Source organism: Choloepus didactylus, chromosome 9, assembly GCF_015220235.1.
Source record: "Choloepus didactylus isolate mChoDid1 chromosome 9, mChoDid1.pri, whole genome shotgun sequence".
Lineage (NCBI taxonomy): Eukaryota > Metazoa > Chordata > Mammalia > Pilosa > Megalonychidae > Choloepus > Choloepus didactylus.
This window is the reverse complement of record NC_051315.1, coordinates 134637590-134656499: the sequence shown is the minus strand read 5'-3', so window position 1 is coordinate 134656499 and position 18910 is coordinate 134637590. Positions and strand designations below refer to the sequence as shown.

The 18910-nt window shown below is 57.8% G+C and overlaps 1 protein-coding gene across 3 annotated transcripts in view; it reads left to right on the top strand.

Annotated features, from left to right (window-relative positions):
* The window catches only part of PASK (PAS domain containing serine/threonine kinase), a 41142-nt gene that overhangs the window by 11215 nt on the left and 11017 nt on the right, over nt 1-18910 (top strand). For all 3 annotated transcript variants that reach the window (XM_037848740.1, XM_037848739.1, XM_037848741.1), the window contains exons 6-13: nt 1081-1221; nt 3192-3326; nt 4989-5246; nt 6980-7145; nt 9455-9605; nt 10122-11470; nt 12401-12624; nt 13011-13178. In XM_037848740.1, the coding sequence (XP_037704668.1) occupies nt 1081-1221; nt 3192-3326; nt 4989-5246; nt 6980-7145; nt 9455-9605; nt 10122-11470; nt 12401-12624; nt 13011-13178 (2592 nt within the window). The remainder of the gene's footprint in view (nt 1-1080; nt 1222-3191; nt 3327-4988; nt 5247-6979; nt 7146-9454; nt 9606-10121; nt 11471-12400; nt 12625-13010; nt 13179-18910) is intronic.

The following is an 18910-nucleotide window of genomic DNA, read 5'->3' as shown; positions in this document are numbered from 1 at the left end:
TGAGGTGGCAGGAGGAGGCCCTTTGAAAGGACAGCCGCGAAGGAGCAGAAGTGGTTGTTTTCACTGATTAATTCCAGGGACATCTTAGATGTTTGTTTGATGATAATGTAGCTTGACTAGCATTTTGCAAACTGGCACCACCTCCAATTCCAAAAATAGTAATAGGATTTTACTGTCTCTACACATTCCTTCTGTTCTGGTATTTGTTGGAACGGGAGGGGCAACTGGAGGGGTCTCAGTGGGAGGTGTGCTTGGGGACGAGTGTCCAGCCTGGGTGGACACAGATGCTGAGGCCGTGTGTCACGCATCCAGCCAAGTTAGAGAGGAGGAGTCGTGTCGGAGATTTACGGATTCAAGGATGAGCTACTAAGAAGAAACAAATGATGGTGTGGTGTCTGCCTAATAAACACCCTGGTGCTCTCTTTTCTGCTGTTACGTGAGCTGGGGGCGCACAGAGAAACCCACCCTTTGGTTTGCTTCACTCAGGCTGTAACGTTGAGATTCAGAAACCTTGTTTGTACTTTGGTAAATTTATGAAATGTACTCAGGTGAGCAGAGGTTGAAAATCCCCAAGTGCCTCAGGTCTAGGGAGGGCAGCTCCTGGGATCAGACAGCCTCCCTCGGGGTCCCAGGATGGACAGACGGACAGCCTCCCTCGGGGTCCCAGGATGGACAGACGGACAACCTCCCTTGGGGTCCCAGGATGGACAGACGGACGGCCTCCCTTGGGGTTCCAGGATGGGCAGACAGACGGCCTCCCTCAGAGTCCTGGACGGACAGACGGATGGCCTCCCTCAGGGTCCTGGGATGGACAGACGGATGGCCTCCCTCGGGGTTCCAGGTTGGGTGGACAGACAGCCTCCCTCAGGGTCCTGGGATGGACGGATGGACGGTCTCCCGTGGGGTCTCGGGATGGACGGACGGACGGCCTCCTGTGGGGTCTCAGAAGGACAGATGGCCTCCTTTGGCGTCCTGGACAGACGGCCTCCCTCAGGCCCTGGTGCCGGCCCTCCTGCCTTGCTGGTCCCCCTGGGACCCCGGCTTCCGAGCTGTGCAGGGCGAGCCTCTCTGTGCCCACAGGTGGACGTTGTCAACCGCAATGGGCAGAAGATTCCGGTCTCCGTGTGGATGAAGAAGATGGGGCGGGAGCAGAGCCGCTGCTGTGTGGTGGTGCTGGAGCCCGTGGAGCGGGTCTCGGCCCACGTCACGCTCCGAAGCGATGTGAGTGTGCTCGGTTCCTCGGGCGTCAGCGTTGTGGGGCTCTGCGTCCTGCGCCCCGTCTGGGCTTCGGGCGCCCATACTTCCTGCCTCACCCCCGGGAACGGGGCAAGGGTCTGCGGGGCCTGCCCCCGAGCCGAGCATGCCCTCCTCGGCTCCTCATCTGCGTGACGGGGACAACAGCAACTGTGCCTGCAGATCCCTGGACACTCCCCTGGCTGGGACGCGGCCCCCAGGCGGGCGCCTGGCACTGTGATTCCCCGGCTGATGGGCCGTGAGGGCGTGCGGGGGCGCCCGGGGGGCACCGAGACGGACAGCTCACGCCTGACCTGGGCCGCCCAGCGGCCTCCGCCTGCCCGCCTCCCACCTCCCCATCCGCCTGCCCCCCTGCCCGCCTCCTTCCCGCCTCCTTCCCTCCTCCCATCCGCCTGCCCTCCTGCCCGCCTCCTTCCCTCTTCCCATCCGCCTGCCCTCCTGCCCGCCTCCTTCCCTCCTCTCACCCGCCTGCCCTCCTTCCCTCCTCCTTCCCTCCTCCCATCCGCCTGCCCTCCTTCCCTCCTCCTTCCCTCCCATCCGCCTGCCCTCCCGCCCGCCTCCTTCCCTCCTCTCACCCGCCTGCCCTCCCGCCCGCCTCCTTCCCGCCTCCCACCCGCCTGCCCTCCCGCCCGCCTCCTTCCCGCCTCCCACCGGCCTGCCCTCCTTCCGGCCTCCTTCCCGCCTCCCACCCGCCTGCCCTCCCGCCCGCCTCCTTCCCGCCTCCCACCCGCCTGCCCTCCTTCCGGCCTCCTTCCCTCCTCCCACCCGCCTGCCCTCCTGCCCGCCTCCTGCCCGCCTCCCACCCGCCTGCCCTCCTGCCCGCCTCCTGCCCGCCTCCTTTCCTCCTCCCATCTGCCTGCCCTCCTTCCTACCTCCTGCCCGCCTCCTTCCCTCCTCCCATCCGCCTGCCCTTCTGCCCGCCTCCTTCCCGCCTCCTTCCCGCCTCCCATCCACCTGCCCTCCTTCCCGCCTCCTTCCCTCCTCCCACCCGCCTGCCCTCCTGCCCGCCTCCTTCCCGCCTCCCACCCGCCTGCCCTCCTTCCCGCCTCCTTCTCTCCTCTCATCCGCCTGCCCTCCTGCCCGCCTCCTTCCCTCCTCCCACCCGCCTGCCCTCCTGCCCGCCTCCTGCCCTCCTCCCACCCGCCTGCCCTCCTGCCCGCATCCCACCCGCCTGCCCTCCCAGGCATCTGTGCCTCCCCAGGGTCCCCCACCCTCCTGCCCCCCTGCCGACCTGCCCATCACTTTCTGTTGGGGAGTCAGGGAGGCCCTGAGGTTCCTGATTCGACTCTTGGGCTGTAACCACTGGTTAGCATTTCATCTGCGCTTTTTTTTTTTTTTTTTCACTGTTTATTTGACTTGGAAGCGTTTATAGTCAAATTTAATTTTTTCTGCACTTTTCAATATTAAAACTAGGGAACAAATGTGGATCCCGTAGCCTGCCTCACCCCCCCAGTTCCTCTTCCACAGAGATTCTGAGGCTGGGGGCTGGGGGTGCCAGAGGCTGGTTCCGGGTTCCTGGTGGCCAGGCCAGGCGTGGGGAGGGTGTGTTGGGGGGCCTGGGGGGTTGCAGGCCCTGTGTGGATCCCAGATGGGGCCACACTGGGCTAGACAGGGCACAGCCTAGTCCCCACCTCCCTGTTCCCTCGGGGCCTGTTTCTAGATGGGTGTGGCAGAGGCCCTGCCGGGGACTGTGGGTGTCGGGGGAGCCGGCACAGTCTGCCCTCCCTGGCCCTCGTCTTCGTCTGCCTTGCGCTTCTGTGGCTTGAGGGAGGGGGAAGGAGGGCGCTGTCGTAGCTCGCAGCTCGCTGAGCACCTCTCGGACAGAGGTGTTGATGGTCCTGCTTTCGGCTGGGAGGGATCGAGGTGTAGGGTGGTACAAGGCTGCGGCGTAGGAAGCTTTTATTTAATGCATAAGAAACCTGGTTTTCTCCTCAAAGGGAACCGTGACCTCCTGCAACAGTCTGTTTGCACATCTGCATGGTTACACATCTAGGGAGGAGGTGGCCGGGCAGCAGATAACGGACCTGATTCCCTCGGTGCAGGTGCCCCCTCCCGGCGAGCACATCCCTAAGGTAGGATGGTGGCCTGTCCAATGGTGGCCTTGGGCTGGGCTGGGGGCTGCTGGCTGAGGGCCCCGCAGCAGGCACACCCGGGTTATGGGCGAGGATGCTGTGGGCTGTGTTCCGGAGAGCTTCCTGTGCTCCGAGCTCTGGCGGGTCAAGACCCCACGTGGTCTCCCGGCTGACCCCCTTGTCCTTGCAGTCCTCTCACTGGACCATGCTGGGAGGAACGTGCTATAATCTCCCTTTGCTGAGAGGTCTGGGGGCCGGGAGGAGCAGGGAGGACTGGTTGGTCCCAGGGTCAGAGGTTTGGGGCTGAGTCCCCCAGCTCCGAGGTGCCTACTTTCCCCAGCTGGCTTTTGCCTTGCCCTGCCCTGCCACCTTGCAGCAGCTTCAGGGCCACCTGGATGGCCAGTTTGGGCAGACTCAGCCCTGCTGCTGCAAGAAGCAGAGGCTCCCTCGGCCTCCATGCAAACTCTTGCTCACCTGGCGGCCCTAAGCTGGGAACGCAGCCCTCTGAGCTTGCCATTTGTGAGCTGTAAGCTTTCCACCAAGTGGAGGCAGCCAGGACCTGCTCTCAGGCCCAGAGCATCCTTTATTCTGATCTAAAGCAGGGTTACTGGGGACCCAGAGACAGAGGGTGCACTTGGGACAAGCCTCGGGGAGACTGTTTGGAGTCGCTGCTAGAGCTAAGCTTACGTGAGGCCCTGAGCCACTCGCAGGCGTTTGCCCACAGATGGGTGAGAGATGGCCAAATGGCCCTGTGGGCAACAGCCCTGGCTGGGGCTGAGCGATGGTCCCTGAACGATGAGCCAGATGCATGCACTAGACATTGGGATGTACTGGGCCCTGGGCACCGGACACACCCCACAGGGCACAGGGACCCCCTGCTATGCCCATGGCCCTCTCAGGGCCCGGCGTCTTGGATTGCAGCCCTTCACAGAGGGCCGTGGTGGTTTTACTTGTCCTGGGGGCTGGTGGGGGAGTGAGGAGCGAGGCCCAGGCGTGGGCCAGTTTGCCACCTGGGAACCAGGAAGGGAGCGCACTCAGGGTTGGGTGAGGGGTGTGGGTCAGGGAGATTTAATCAGGAAGCTGCACATTGGAAGCAGAAGTGGCGTAAGCTGGCGAGGTTGCCTGGGACACTGATGGGCAGGGTGGCCGTGGGGTGGCGAGGCCCCTGAGACCCAGCAGCGGGAAGCTGTTGCCCATCCTCAGCCAGGGTCCTGGCACCCTGTCCAAGAGCGACACGGGGCTGGGGGCCACGCCTCTCTTCCCCCTTCCAGCCCCACCTGCCTTCCCAGCCCTCGGGGGCTGCACCCTGGGGGCCGGGCCGAGCAGTGGCAGGTGAGGGGCTGTGGGTGCCCGCTGCGTGGACATGCCTTCTTCTACTCCTCTGCCCTGGACCCTCCTGCAGTTTTCTTTCACTTTCGTGGGACCCAGATTCCTGGTGGCCCCAGGGGTGTGCTGCGCCCGGGCTGCTCTGGAGTGGGGGTGGGGCAGATCCAACTCGGGGTCCTCCCACCCCAGCTACGGGTCCTCCCTGCCCAGGCTCTGCCCCTGGGTGAAGGGCAGAGGACAGGAGGAACCCGAAGGGAGAGCGGTTGGGGGAGGCCAGGAGTTTAAATCTCAGGAACTTAGATTCCGTGCTATGCTTTGAATTACGTTTCCTTCCAGGATCTCAAGATCCAGAGGTGCGTCGGAAGAGCTAAGGATGGCACCACCTTCCCTCTGAGTTTAAAGCTCAAGCCCAGGCCCAGTCAGGAGGCGGCCGGTGGCCAGACTGTGCCCGAGCAGGGCTTCTCGGCGTCCGTCTGGGTGTTCTCGACCATCAGTGGGCTTGTCACCCTCCTGCCCGACGGCACCATCTACGGCATCAACCGCAGCTTTGCCCTCATGCTGTTCGGCTACGAAAGGAGCGAGCTGCTGGGCAAGGTGGGTGCCCTCCTGCGCCCAAGGGGGAGGCTGTTTGCTGCGCGGTGTGTGCATCCTGCAGGGCCTTGGTGCAGGTGGGCCGGCGCTGCCTTCTGGCCCAGCTCACTGATTTTACCCAGGACCCTCAGGCCCAGAGCGGGACGTTGGGCTGCACAGCTAGTGGGGTCGTGGGGCAGGCCGGGTCTCCACTCTCCCTGCCTGGGCTCGTCTCTCACCGCACCTTGGTCGCCAGTGCTGACCTGCACCTCTGAGTCCGCAGGCACCCGGCCACCTCAGCGGGCCACCCAGAGTGGGGGAGTGGCCCTGAAGTCTGCAGGCCTGTCCCGGGCCGCTGCCCCGTCCCCAGCCTGTTGCCTGTGCTGTGTGGCCAGGGGCAGCTGTGCCCACAGCTTCTTCCCCTCCTGGCACTGTTGACCTTTGAACCTGGCAAGGTGGGCATTCCCCGCACCAGAGCCAGGCCAGCGAGAAAGGGCCATGAGGACCAGGCCAGGAGCTCCTGTCCCCCAGGGCTGTGTAGCAACCGCCTCACCCGCGCGGCTTGAAACGAAGGTGGAGTGTGTGGTCGCGACCGCAGTGGGGGCCGAGGCTGGTGGGACCTGTCGTCTCGTTCCATGTGGCGTCAGCTGCTGCGACGTCCCTGGGCCCTGCGGCCACTGGGGCTGCCGCTCGGCCTCGCCGCTGGCCGGGCTCTCCTCGCCCGCCCTGCCTTGCTGCACCTCCAGGCGGCCCGGGGCCGACCTCGCCTCTGCTGTGGAGGAGTCCCAGGGTCCTCCGGGCTCAAGGGGAGGCGCCGAGGGTGTAGGGGCCCGGGGGGTGGTCCGGGGAGCGTCTGACCCGCAGCCCCCTTCAACACCCCACCCGCCTCTGCCGAGGGGCAGCGTGGCTTTGACCCCGAGCTGTCCTTGTGCCCCACGCTTGTTGGGTGCCTCAATGCAGGTGATGCCCGAGGGGTTCACCGGAGCCTTTCCCTGAGGCCCTGCTCACCCCAGGGGCCTGGAGGGCACGTCCCTTGCTGTCCGCTCTTGTCCACTCTTGTCCCCTGCACTGGGGCTGGAGCTGGGACCCGGCAGCGTGCACTCAGTACTTCCCCACCTCACGTCTCCCCGTTCTCTAGCGCTAATGCTAAAAGGCAGCCGAGCTAAGCCCGAGTGAAGTCAGTGAAACGTAAGTCACTTAGAGGCAGTCAGCCCAGGCCGCGAGCCGGCTCTTCTGCAGGACGCTGCGGCGCTAGGTCCTTCCAGGAAGGCTCCCTGTGGGCGGGGGGCCCACACCCCGCAAGTTCCCTCTGGGAGGTCAGGAGCCCCGTGAGTCATGTGGCCCTGGGCCGCAGTGCAGGTGCAGAGACGTGTCTGGTGTGCAGCCCCCGGGCCCGGGCCCCTTACCTGGAGCACGGGGCTGGGGCGGCCTGCCCGGGGTGGGCTCCTCTGGACCGAGGCTGGCGTCTTCTGGCCACGTCTGGAAGAACTTAAGCTGCCCACGTGAGCCGTGGAAGGAGAAGTTTGCAAATCTGGGTCTCTGGGGCCCGAGGGCATCCCCTGGGGATGCGGAGGTGGCTGTGCGGCTTGCCTCCTGGAGCACTCGTCTTTCTCTTGGGGAACAGGTGCTGAGGGTCTCCCTTGGCCTTGGGGCAACATGGCCAGAGCCCTGCTCAGGCCTTTGTTTCCTCTCCCCCGGGGGCAGCTCGGGCTCTGCAGGGCTCTCCTGGTTCTGAGATGTTGCTGTTTGTTCCCTAGCACATCACTTTCCTGATTCCTGGCTTCTACAGATCCATGGACCTCTTGTACGACAGCTCCTTTTCACTGCCAGACTCGGCCGGCTGCCCGGACGTCGGCCTCTGGGGCGGCCCTGGGCATGGGACAGCGGACCCCCTGGGCTGGAACCCGGCCAGCGGGGCTGAGGGTGAGACGTGCAGGGCCTGGCGGGGAGGGTGAGCCCGCGGCTGGGCCGTGGGGAAGATGCCCGTCCACAGGGACGGAGCCTCTCCCAGCTGCCCTCACAGACACACAGGACATGCGTGCCATTTTCACAGCCTGCTGGCATCTTCTGCGCCAAATCCCCTGGCACCTCTACTTTAGACGCAGTTAGCCAACTGATGGTCTTTTCTTTTTTAACCAAGTATATTTGGCTAAATATTGAATTAACGTATTTTATCAAATTACTTCCTGAATTTAACATTCCTGGTGGTATTTAGTTATTTAATTACTTTGATTCTTGGTAATTTTAACTTAGTATTTTAAGTTATTTCAACAAATATTCATGAATCCCTGTTGTTTCAGTTTCCTGGCTGCTGAAACAAATGCCATACAGTGGGGCGGCATCAACAACAGGAATTTATTGGCTCGTGGTTTTGAGGCTGGGATGAGTCCAAAATTGGGGCGTGGACAGGCCGATGTTTTCCCCGAGAAGCCTGTGGTGCTGTGGGGCTGGCCGCCAGCCGTCCTTGGTCCTGGGCTTTTCTGTCACATCTCAGTGCACATGGTGGTGCCTTCTTCCTTCTCTCCGGGGTGTCGTTGGCTTCTCGCTGCTCCCCGTGGCTGCTTCCGCGTCCAATTTCCTTTGCTCATAGGGACCTCAGGCGCTTTGGATGGCGGCCCCCCCGCTGCAGTGTGGGCTCCTTCACCGATCACACCTCAGGGGTCCTAGTTACAATTGCTCTCACACCCGCGGGCCGGGGCGGGACCTGATCCAACCCCCAGTACCTGTTGTCCCCAGTCTGCGTGTGATGTGTGGGGAAACCTAAGGAAGCAGCTGCCTGCCCTCAAGCAGTGTCCGCTTTGGTTCTGGACATTGGAGAGTGTAAGACCTGTTGAAGTTCTGGGAAGCCCAGGAACCAGGTGCTTCCCGGGAAGGGACTGGTGCGGCCTCGTGGCCGCTTGGGCTGCTGAGCTGTCTGTTGACAAGGACGGGTCGTGCTGCCATGTCTGCGTAGGGGACACCCCAGCATGCCGGCCAGTCTCCGCCTGCGCCCACTTCCTGGGCCGTGTTTTCGCTGCTTTGCGTGGCTGGAGGCATCCCAGGGGGCTGGTGCCCGTGGTCCGCATAGACATGGGGGTGTTGGGGTGTGGGAGGCAGCAGGGACTGCTCCGAGCCTGTCCAGGCTCTGCCGGGGTGGGGTCCACCGTGGGGCGCTGTCCGCAGAGGACGCCGGGCTCTCAGGAAGGGAGGTTCGCATCCGCCGCCTTGGGCTGGTCCAGGCTTCGGACCCCGGTGGGGAAGTGCTGCTGCGTCCCTCAGGGGTCACATTTTGGGCATCACAAGTTGGATTTTAGTAATTTGTTTTAAAAGATACTTTATGTTGTTGACGCCCCTCGAGTTCCCACTTTTCTTAGCACGGACTTTCCTTCCTTGTATTTGTGATGTTCTGCCTGCAAAGACTGTACTTTTAAAGATTTTTATTTTTTCTATTGCTAACTACATTTCTCTTCTCCTTTTTCCAGAATTAGTTGCTGCCGTGTGTATGTGTATGTGTACGTGTGTGTTTAGTACCTGGTCTTTGTAGAAAATCGGGGGGGAGTTGCAGCATTTCTGGGCTTCTCCCATTGTGTCCTTAGGAGAAGTCTCACCAGTGGGGTTTGGGGTCTGGGGGACGAGCACTTTGGCTGCACGGGGCACACATGCCCTCAGGGGAGGAGGTGCTGGCCCGCTGTCCTCACCCACTACCTCATGCCTGGGGGTCCCCTGAGAGCAGCCCCCACTCCTTCCATTGAGAAGCTGCCACCCGCCGAGGGCTGGACCCGGCCAGATGCAGACTCCTGCCCCATGGGAGCTGCCTTGTGGGGACCCGTGGCCCCGGAGCACAGGGGTGGGGTGCAGAGGGCAAGGGTGTGCAGAGAAGGGGGAGGGGGCGCTTGGCTCTCTGGGCCCAGGAGGGCCGCGCCGGGCAGAGCTGTGAGCAGACGCCTTGCAGAACCCAGCCAGGTGCAGTCTATGCAGGGGGCCCGGAGGGCAGAGGGGCCACGGGGCAGGGGCTGGAGGGGTGGCTGCGCTGACAGTAGGGACTCGGAGCAGGGGCTAGGCAGAGGGGCAGGGAGATGAGGAGGCTATGCAGTAAGTGGGGTGAGATGGAGGTGGCTGGACCAGGGGTGCCTGTGAGGTGGGGGGGTTCATGCTCGGCCCCCTGGCCCTAGGCCTCGGGGCGGTGGGGAGGACTCACCCGGGAGGTGCACCCGCACATGGGAACACTTGTTTGGTGTTGCTGCCGGTTGCAGGTGCCGACGACATGCTTGCCAGGGAGAGCGTCCCACCACCAGACGAGACCCCGAGGCTCACGGGGAGCCAAGGCCAGCGCTTCATCGGGGCTCAGACCCAGCTGGCGGCTGGAGGCCGTCCCCCTTCCCTCTCCTCTCGGGCAACTCTGGGGTAAGTCCCTTTGCAAGGGGCTGCAGGTTTATCTAACAGTCAAGGTAGGTGGTAGGTGGACTCAAAACGCTTTCAGGGAAAGATTCAGCCTAATATTAAGAGTAATAACTAACGTGTTCTGAGTGCTTGCTCTGAGCCACACATGACAGCCCGGCCAGTCCTCCCTGGCACGGCCCCTGCCAGGTGAGGCCGTGCGACCTGGCCAGGCTTCCCTGGCCCCGTGAGGTCACCCCCTCTGCAGGTGAGGAACGAGGGAGCAGCACTCAGGACTGTTTAGGTAGATAGCAGAGAACCGATACAAGTGCAGTTTTCTCATACTGAAAATTACTTGACTACTCTCTAAGTGTGTCTTACAATAATAAAGTATTATTCTTAGAATTGATGAAGTTCATATTAGAGAAGTCGGAAAATTTTTCAGAAATGTGTGGTGTTAAATGCTTTGAATTTGCCTGTAATAGAGATTCCTTCCTTTTGACTCTTCTGTGACCACTAAGTAATCCATATTATTATCCCCAGAGTGGACAGCATCACGGAAGGGAGCCCCCCAACCCTCAACGGAGAGTCGTTGTCCAGGAACAAGCAGAAGGTCACAGCAGGGAGCCCCCTGACCCCTAATGGAGAGTCAGACCAGCAGAAGGTCACAGAGGGGAGTCCCCCTACCCTTGATGGAGAGTCCTTGTCCAGGGACCAGCAGAGTGTCACAAGGAGGAGCCCCCCAGCCCTCAGCGGAGAGTCGTTGTCCAGGGGCCAGCAGGACACTGCCTTGGGGAAAGAGGAGCCTGCAGTTACAGAGGTCCCCAAGCAGGACCTTGGGGAAGGAGAAGGGTCTCAACCAGTGAACGAGACTCCATTTTCTCCATGTGAAGATCCTGCCACACCCATTGGAACCGAGGACAGGGGCAGCAGTGCCCAGATGTGGGTGCTGTTTCAGGACACGGAGCAGGAGCTGAGGGGGTTAAGCCCCTGGGCCGATGCCAGGCCCCAGGCCACGGGCCCGCCCGGGGTAGCAGGCTGCCTGACGCACTGCGCTTGCTTCGGGCGGGCGCCCCCCTGGTTTGGGACACCTGCTGTGGATGCGCCATGGCCGGGGATGGGGAGCGACAGGCAGGAGCTGGAGACCTGCCTGATTAAGGAGCAGCTGGCTACAGACGCGGCGAGTACCGAGGGGGGCTGCTGGGCCGAGCCTCCAGCAGAGCCACCCTCCTTCGGGGCGCCTTGGGCACCCGGCGATCTTGGAGGCAGGGACCTGCATGGCAGCCACGCGGGCAGCTCCTCGGCCTGCTATGCCCTGGCCACTGACCTCCCTGGCGTGTCGGACGGGGCCAAGGTGCAGGCGGCGGACATGAGCTCACTCTCCTGGGACCTCAAGGAGCTCTTCATCAGCGAGCAGACAGACCGCACCTCATCGAGCTGCTCCTTTGCGACCTCGGAGCTCGGGAGGTCACCCTCGCCTTTGGCCGCAGACTCCGACCTGGACGAGGGTGGCTTCCAGGAGCCGAGCGTCCTGCGGGACCGTGAGGGGCTGTTACTGCTGACCGGCAGCACCTCTCTAGATCTCAGCGGAGGCGGAACGTTCTGCCAGAGGTGTCTGGAGCGCGACCAGGCAGAGCCTGCCGAGGTCCGCCTGGTGCCCTCTGATCGCCGAGGGAGCAGAAGAGAAAGCCGGGGCTGCCCGCTGTCCACGCCAGAGGCTGGCCTGGGAGGCACACTCCCAGCAGAAGAGCAGCCCAAGCAGAGCCTCCAGCTCACCTCCACGCCCCTGAGGGGGGACGGTGCCCCGGCACCCAGGGCAGCCAGCCCGCAGCGTGAGATCCAGGAGGGCACCTACGCCGGAAGCTGCTACCACCGAGATGGCTCACGGCTGAGTGCGTGCGGGGCTGTGAGTGGGGGGCCCCGAGCAGGGCGGGTGCCCTTCCTCCTGGAGCCGTTGAGCGGGTTGGCCATGGGGGCTTCTGCCTCTGTCCTCCCTGCTCTTGCAGCCCCAGAGGCTGGCGGGGACTCCAGGCCTGCTCGCACTGGTGCCCCAGGAGGCGATTCGGAGCCTGGCTGAGGCTGCCCCCTGCCCCGTCCTTTCCACCCAGCTTCCCACGTTGAGGCTGTGGGGACCTGCTCCAGGAAAGGCCGCCCCGTCTGGGAGCTCTGGGATGGTTTCTTAACCTGCTCACATTATTTTAGCCCGTTGGTTCCATATTGCTGATTTTGTGGAGTTCCCTGCTAGGACTTTTTTCCTAAACTTAAAAAAAAACTAAGTAATAAATGTTATTTGTAGAAAAATTAGAAAATATAAGCAAAACAAAATCTCTCGTAACTCCTGTACCTCTCCCTAAAAGTTACCATATTTGTGTTAGCATCTACCCAGGAGGCCATGCAAAAACGCACAGATACGTCGTAAAACAGGAAGGAGATTGTGTGTGTGTGTGAGTGTGTGTGGCTGAGTGAGCCCGACCCTGCGACCCTGCGCTGTGGACGCAGCTCAGCCAGGTGCCCTCTCCTGTCACGGAAGGAGTCCCCTCTGTAGCCGTGCAAAGGGGGCAGGTTTTCTGGGCTTCTCTAAAATTGAGAGGTGCTGCAGGGCTCTCTTGGCGCATCCCTGGGTTAGGACGTGTGGCCTGGAGGAGGATGGTGCGGCCGTCCCTCTGTTCTCCGCCCTGGGCCTCCTGGCCGTCCCTTCCCTGCCTGCCCTTGGCGGTTGCCCCTTCCCAGGCCGCCCGGCTGCTGCCCACTGCTCCAGGGAGGAGCGTAGTCCAGTGCTCAGGCCGCGGCTCAGCGGGCCCCGCCTCCGCCTTCCCCCGCAGGTATGCAGTTCCAGGTGAGGCGGGTGCAGCTCCATGGCTCCGCGACCCTGTTCTGCTGCTGGCTCATCAAGGACCTCCTCCACGGCCACAGGGGCTCGGCCACCAGGACGCGTCTGCTCCTCACCAGCCTGCCCAGCTCTGCCCGCTCCACATCTGAGCTCCTTGCCAGCCTGCCCTGCTCCGTCCACTCCATGTCCGAGCTGTCTGGACACAGCCAGGGCGAGGTTGGCTCAGGGTTAGCCTGGTCTCGGGTTCACCTTTAGTGTGGGGAAGACGCTTTCACGAGTTCCCCCACCTGTTTCCTCTGGGATGGAAAGAGGGTCAATTTGTGGCCTTTTAACATGCCTTCTCTTACATATGAGGCCCGTGAAGGGTTCCAGATCTGTGGGGAGGGGACAGAAGCACGTTTCGACCATGTGCCGGGCTGCTCCTGGCCTGGCGTGGCTTCCGGGTACAGATGGTGTGGGGAGGGCAGTGGGGGCCTGCGCTCCCTGGTCAGGAGAGGCCGCGGTCGCTGCCGGCGGTGGAGACGGGGCTCGGCCTGCCTGGCATTGCCGCCGCACTCTGGCATGGCTGCTGCAGCCCCTCAGAGCCGCCTTTGTGTTCACAGGTGCTCAGAACCAAGCCCTGGTTCGAGGAGCCCCCGGAGGCCGGCGAGCTGGAAGGCCTGGCAGCTTGCGAGGGTGCATACTCGCACAAGTACAGCACCCTGAGGCCGCTGGGCAGCGGGGCCTTTGGCTTCGTGTGGACGGCGGTGGACAAGCAGGAGAACAAGGAGGTGCTGTGCCCGTGGGGTGGAGCTGGGCGGGCAGCGAGGAGCTCAGCCCCCGGTGGCTGCCCCAGGGGTTCAGTCCTGGGGTTCCCCTGGGGGAAAAGGAGGCCCTGTCAGCAAAGCACCGGGACCGCCTGGCCCGGGGCCCCTGTCGGGCGTGCAGGCTGCTCCTGAGGCGCACAGCGGGTTTCTCGCCTCACTCCACGGCAGGCCAGGGACTGTCAGTCCTGAGGCGTTGAGGGTCAAACCCGCAGCTCTTCTGAGGCCCTCTGGGCTTGCTCTGTGCTCGCTCTGGGCAGGCCCCCAGGCTTTGATGGCGTCTGTTCCGGTTTGCTAAAGCTGCCAGAATGCTTTTACAATGGGGATTTATTAGCTTACAGATTTACAGTACTAAGGCTGTAAAAGGTCCAAATTAAGGGCTCAGCAGGACGATATCTTCTCTGAAGACAGGCTGCTGGCATCTGAGGCCCATGGCGGCGGTGCGGGTCCTCCTCCCCCAGGTTTCATTGCTTTCAGCTTCTGGCTTCAGTGGCTCCTCGCTGAGCTTCCCCAGGGCTTTTCTCTATTGCACTTGTCTTCACTTCATCTCTCTTAAAGGATTCCAGTAAGGGGATTAAGGCCCACCTTGAGGTAACTCCTCAGTGGAAACAACCTAACCAAAAGGTCCCACCCACAACAGGTCTGTACCCACAGGAGTGGATTAAAAGAACACGGTTTTTCCTGGGGTACAAAACAGCTCCAAATCAGCGCACCGTCCATGTGTTCAGACCCATGGGCACCTGCCTCCCCGCCTCCCAGCTTGCGCCCCTCCGAGGGCCGACTGCACACATTGAGCTCTCAAGTGCACTGTGAACTCCGTTCAAAACCCGAGTGACAGACAGCTTCCTCCACCCAACCGGAACAAAGAAATCAGCTCAGTAGCCAAACTCCTGGGTGGCTCCGTGCACCGCCCAGGGCTGTAGCCGAGCTGGCGGGGGCTCGTGGACTGTCTCGCGGGTTATTGCAGTTGAGGTCCAACTCGGGTCCACAGCCGCCCTTCCCCCCCGTCCCACCCCAGTCGGTGGCCCTTCTCACGCAGTCCTCTTCCAGATGAGCTTCAGGACTTGTCAGACACCCCCTGAATCCCGTGGAGATTCGCTTTGGTTGCCGTGACGTTTGTGATTTGAGGGGGTGCTGCCATGGTGACCACTTCAGCCTTCCTGCCCATTCCCCAGGTGCCCCCATGGGCCTGATCTCCAGCACGGCACATCCACTTGTCTGATTTCCCTCGCGTGATTTAGAAGCATGTTGTTTAGATTCCAGTTATTTGGGAATTACTCAGCTATCTTTCTGGTTTTAATTCTAGTTTAAGTCCTTTGTAGTCAGAGAACATACTGTGTGTGATTTCAGTTCCCTCCCACTTGTTGATGCTTGTATTGTGCTCCACGATTTGCTCTGTCCTGGAATGTTCTGGTGCACTCGTAGAGAAGGAGTGTGTTGGTGTGGCTGGGGCCTGGGCTGCAGCCCTCAGCGGATCATCTGCACCCCACTGCCTCCTGTCCGCTGGCCCCGGGGATCACGAGAGGAGCTCTGACGGCTCTGGCGATGGTTGTGAATTTGCCTGTTTCTCTTTTCAGTCTTGCCAGATGTTGTGTCATGTAACTTGAAGCACCCTTGTTACGGGGATACCTGTTTAGTATTGATGCGGCTTTTGGATGAAATTACCCCTCAGTCCTTACGTAATGTCCCTGTCTATCTCTGGTAACAGCCTGTTCACATTTTATATTTAAAGTGTGTTCTTGTAGGCAGCGTGTGATTGGGTTTTGCTTTTTCATCCAATCTGCAGGTTTCTGCCTTTGATTGGGGTGTTTCATGCAATTATTCACATGGTTGGATACAAATCTACCATTTTGCTTGTTTTCTATTTTTTTCTGTCCTTTGTTCTTTTTTTCCCCTATATTTCTGACTTTGTGGTGATCATTTTTTTTTATAGTGTTGTTTGGTTTTTATTTCTTGTTTGTTTTTAGTAACTCTCCATGATTTTTTAATCATTCTATTGAGATATAATTCAATACCATATATTCACCCATTTAAAGTGAATAGTAGGGTGGTTTTTAGTATATTCACAGAGTTTTGCAATCAGAACAACAATCTAATTTTGAAACAGTTTCATCACTCCAGAGAGAAGCTCCGCACCCATTAGCAGTCAGTCTCCGTTCCTCCGTCCACAGCCCCTTCCCCCAGCCCCCAGCAGCCCCGATCAACCGTCTGTGTAGACAGGCCTGTTCTGGACACTTCACATGAATGGAATCAGGCAGTAGTGGTCTTTTATGACTGGTTTCTTCCACTTAGCGTAATGTGTTCAAAATTATTCACACTGTAGCGGGGTTCAGTAATCCATTCTTTTTTTATTGCTGAATAATATTCCATTGTATGGATATCCATATTTTGTTTATCCATTCATCAGTTGATGGACATTTGGATTTTTGGCCATCATGAATAATGGCGTTGTGAACATTCACATGCAAGTTTTGGGGAGAACATCTGCTTATCTGCCTTCATTTCTTTTGGGTACATACCTGAGAGTGGAATTGCTGGGACAGATGGTAACTCCATGTTAATTAACATTTTGAGGACTTGCTTAACTCTTCTCCAAAGGAGCTGTGCTATTTTACATTCCAGCCAGCGCTTATTTTTTCTTTCTTTTTAATTATAGCCATTCTAGTAGGTATGAAGCAATAACTTATTGTGGTTTTTATTTGCATTTCCCTGATAGTTAATGATGCTGACCATATTTTCAGGTGCTTTTTGGCGATTTGTGTATCTTCTTTGGAAAAAGTGTTCATTCTTGGATGCTTTTCTCATTTTTAAATTGGGTTATCTTTTATTACTGAGTTGTAGAAGTTCTTTATAAATGCAAACAAGTCCCTCATCAGATATATCTTTTGCAAATATGTTTCCATTCTGTTGACTCTCTTTACACTTTTTTGATCACATCGTTTGTAGCACAAAAGTTTTTAATTTCAGTGAAGTCCAATCTATCCAGTTTTTGTTGCTGTGCTTTAGTGTCATATCTAAGAAGGCTTTGCCTAACCCAAATTCATGAAGATTTACTCCGATATTTTCTTCTAAGAATTTTATATGATCCGTTTGACTTAATTTTTTGTGAATGGTGTGAAATAGTGGATATCCAGCTGTTTGAAAGGCTATCTTTCCCCACTGAATGGTCTTGGCAGCCTTGTTGAAAATCCGTGGCCCACAGATGCGTGGGTTTATTTCTGGATTCTGTGCTATTCCATTAGTCTATATGTCTATCCTTGTGCCAGTTCCACATTTTAATTACTGTAGCTTTGTGGTAAGTTTTGAAATTGGGAAGTGTGAGTCCTCCAACTTTGTTCTCCTTTTTCACGATTGTTCTGGCTGTGCATTTCCATATTAATTTTAGGATCATTTGGTAAATTTCTGCAAAAAAGCCAGATGGGATTTTGAAAGGGATCGTGTTGACTCTGTAGATCAACTGGGGGAGTACTGTTCTATTAACATCAGTTATCGATCTGTGAACATGGGATGTCTTTCCATTTATTTAGGTCTTCTTTAATTTCTTTCAATAATATTTTATAATTTCCAGTATAGAAGTCTTGTATCTCTTTTGTTAAATCTCCATTATTTTTATATCCTGTTTCTTCTCTTTTCCTTTACTTTTTATTTATTGTAATATATTTGTCACTAATTTTTCCAGGAGGGATGCAGGGTATTATTACACTTTGAGTCTTCAGTTGTATTATCCCTCATATTTTAGTGACAATGTGGCTTTTTCCTTTCAGAACTTTTTAGAACTGTGTATTTTGTCATGTAGCATTATTTTGAAGTAATTTTGCTGCTAGCAAATTGATTTATTTTTCGTTCTGAATTTTTTTTTTCTTTTTTTTTTTTTTTAATTTCAGAAATTTCACCAGGATCTATTTAGGTCTGTGTATCTCTTTTCTTTATTATTGCTTGATACTTGGTAATACTTTTGATCTGGAAGTTTAAAGCTTTCTTTATCTGAAGAGAATTCTGTTCTTTTGTTCTGTGTCTTCCCCTCTCTCTTCTTTCCTTCTGAAGGTCCCCATCTGTCTTGTTGGCACTCCGGAGGAAGCTGTCCCTCTGTTCCACCTGCCCTGTCCAGTCGGATGTGTGTTGGGCAGCTCAGCCTCAAGTGCCTGGAGCTGGGCTCCTGCTCTTTACACCCTGCCCCCTGCCAGCCCCAAGGTGGTCTTCCCTGCCTCGGTGGGGCCCTCTCGGTAGACGGCACCTCATTCTTTGGTTCCTCAGGACTCCAGCCTTCCTTTCATCAAATCGCGTTGACCCTGCCTCCCAGGGTGTTTTCAGCACCCATGCTGCTGGCCTCGCCACCGGCTTTCCTCCCGGGGTTATTGGGAGCAATGCTGGGACATTGCAGAAGCCTCCGGATGTTTCGCCTGCATCTGCCCTTGCCCCTCTCCTGCTGCCCTGGCTCCTGGCTCCATCTGCCCCTGCCTGCCCCTCCTCCGGGCTTCTCTCAGAAGCCCCTTCTCGGGAAGCCTTGCCTGGCCCTGGCCCCTCAGGTCATCCACCCATTGTCCCCACACACGGCGTGCCCCAACACCATCTCCTGGGGGGCGGTGAACCCCACGGGGTGAGATGGGCAGTCGTCCTGCTCAGCACCCTCACAGCTGGAGGCCGCCTCAGCTGCACCCAGCTCCGCGTCTGCACTCACCCTGCACCGCATGCTTGGTGGCACAGCTAGCTTCTCTTTCCACTGGCTTGGAGTGTTTCTTGCTTTCACAAATGGTATTTTTTTTTTTCTATCACATTTTTGAATTGATTCTTGTTAATTTGTAGTGACGCTATTTTTTTTGTATTTACTTGTGTCTATCTTGCTGAACTCTCTGATTAATTCTAAGAATCAATGTTGAAAATCATATAGTTAAGAATCTTTTCTAGTTTTCAAACCTCTCATTTCATCTTCTTGCCAGGACCAGGATTTTTGTTGAAAAACCAGGGTGTGGGGGCATCCCCCTCTTCTTCCCAACTTAAGAGGGCGCCTTGCAGTGGGATGCTTGTGGAAAGCTTGTGGATTTTTTTCCTGCATTAGGGAGAATGCCTTTAGCTGCAAATGACAGTAAAGTCCGACTCCAAGGGACTTACATTATTTGGCCTGTTTTCTCTCTCAGGACAGGAAGGCTGGGGTCAGGCATTCTGCCTGGTGCTTTCAGCCCTCCCACCTGCGTGTGGCCCTCGTGGTCAGGCCGCACTGGCCTGACAGTGCCGCCCTGCACAGATGTCCCCTGTTCCGGCCTCATGGCTTGCTGAGGCTGCGCCCTTGCTGTGTCCCCTGCTTGCTTCTCTTTTCTTTCTGTCCTTAACTCTTTCCTGAGGGTCACTCACTCTGCAGGATCTGCTTAGAGCTCTGCCTCGGCCAGCTGGCTCCAGTTTGTCTGTCTGTACTGGTGAACAAGAATCTATTTTGACAAGTAATTAGCAGCTGCTGTGGGTTGCTTCAGTGTTTTCCTCTGTTGTGGGCATGGTGCCCCCTGCACGCTTGCTCTGGGGGTCCCACCTGACTTGGGGTAGGTGTGCCTATTCCTGTTTGCTAATGCTGCTGTTTTGCAAAACTCCAGAAATGGATTGGCTTTTATTTGATTACAAAGTTACAGTCTTAAGGTCATAAAGTGTTCAAGGTAAGGCATTAACAATAGGTACCTTCACTGGAAAAAGGCCATTGGCATATGGGAAAC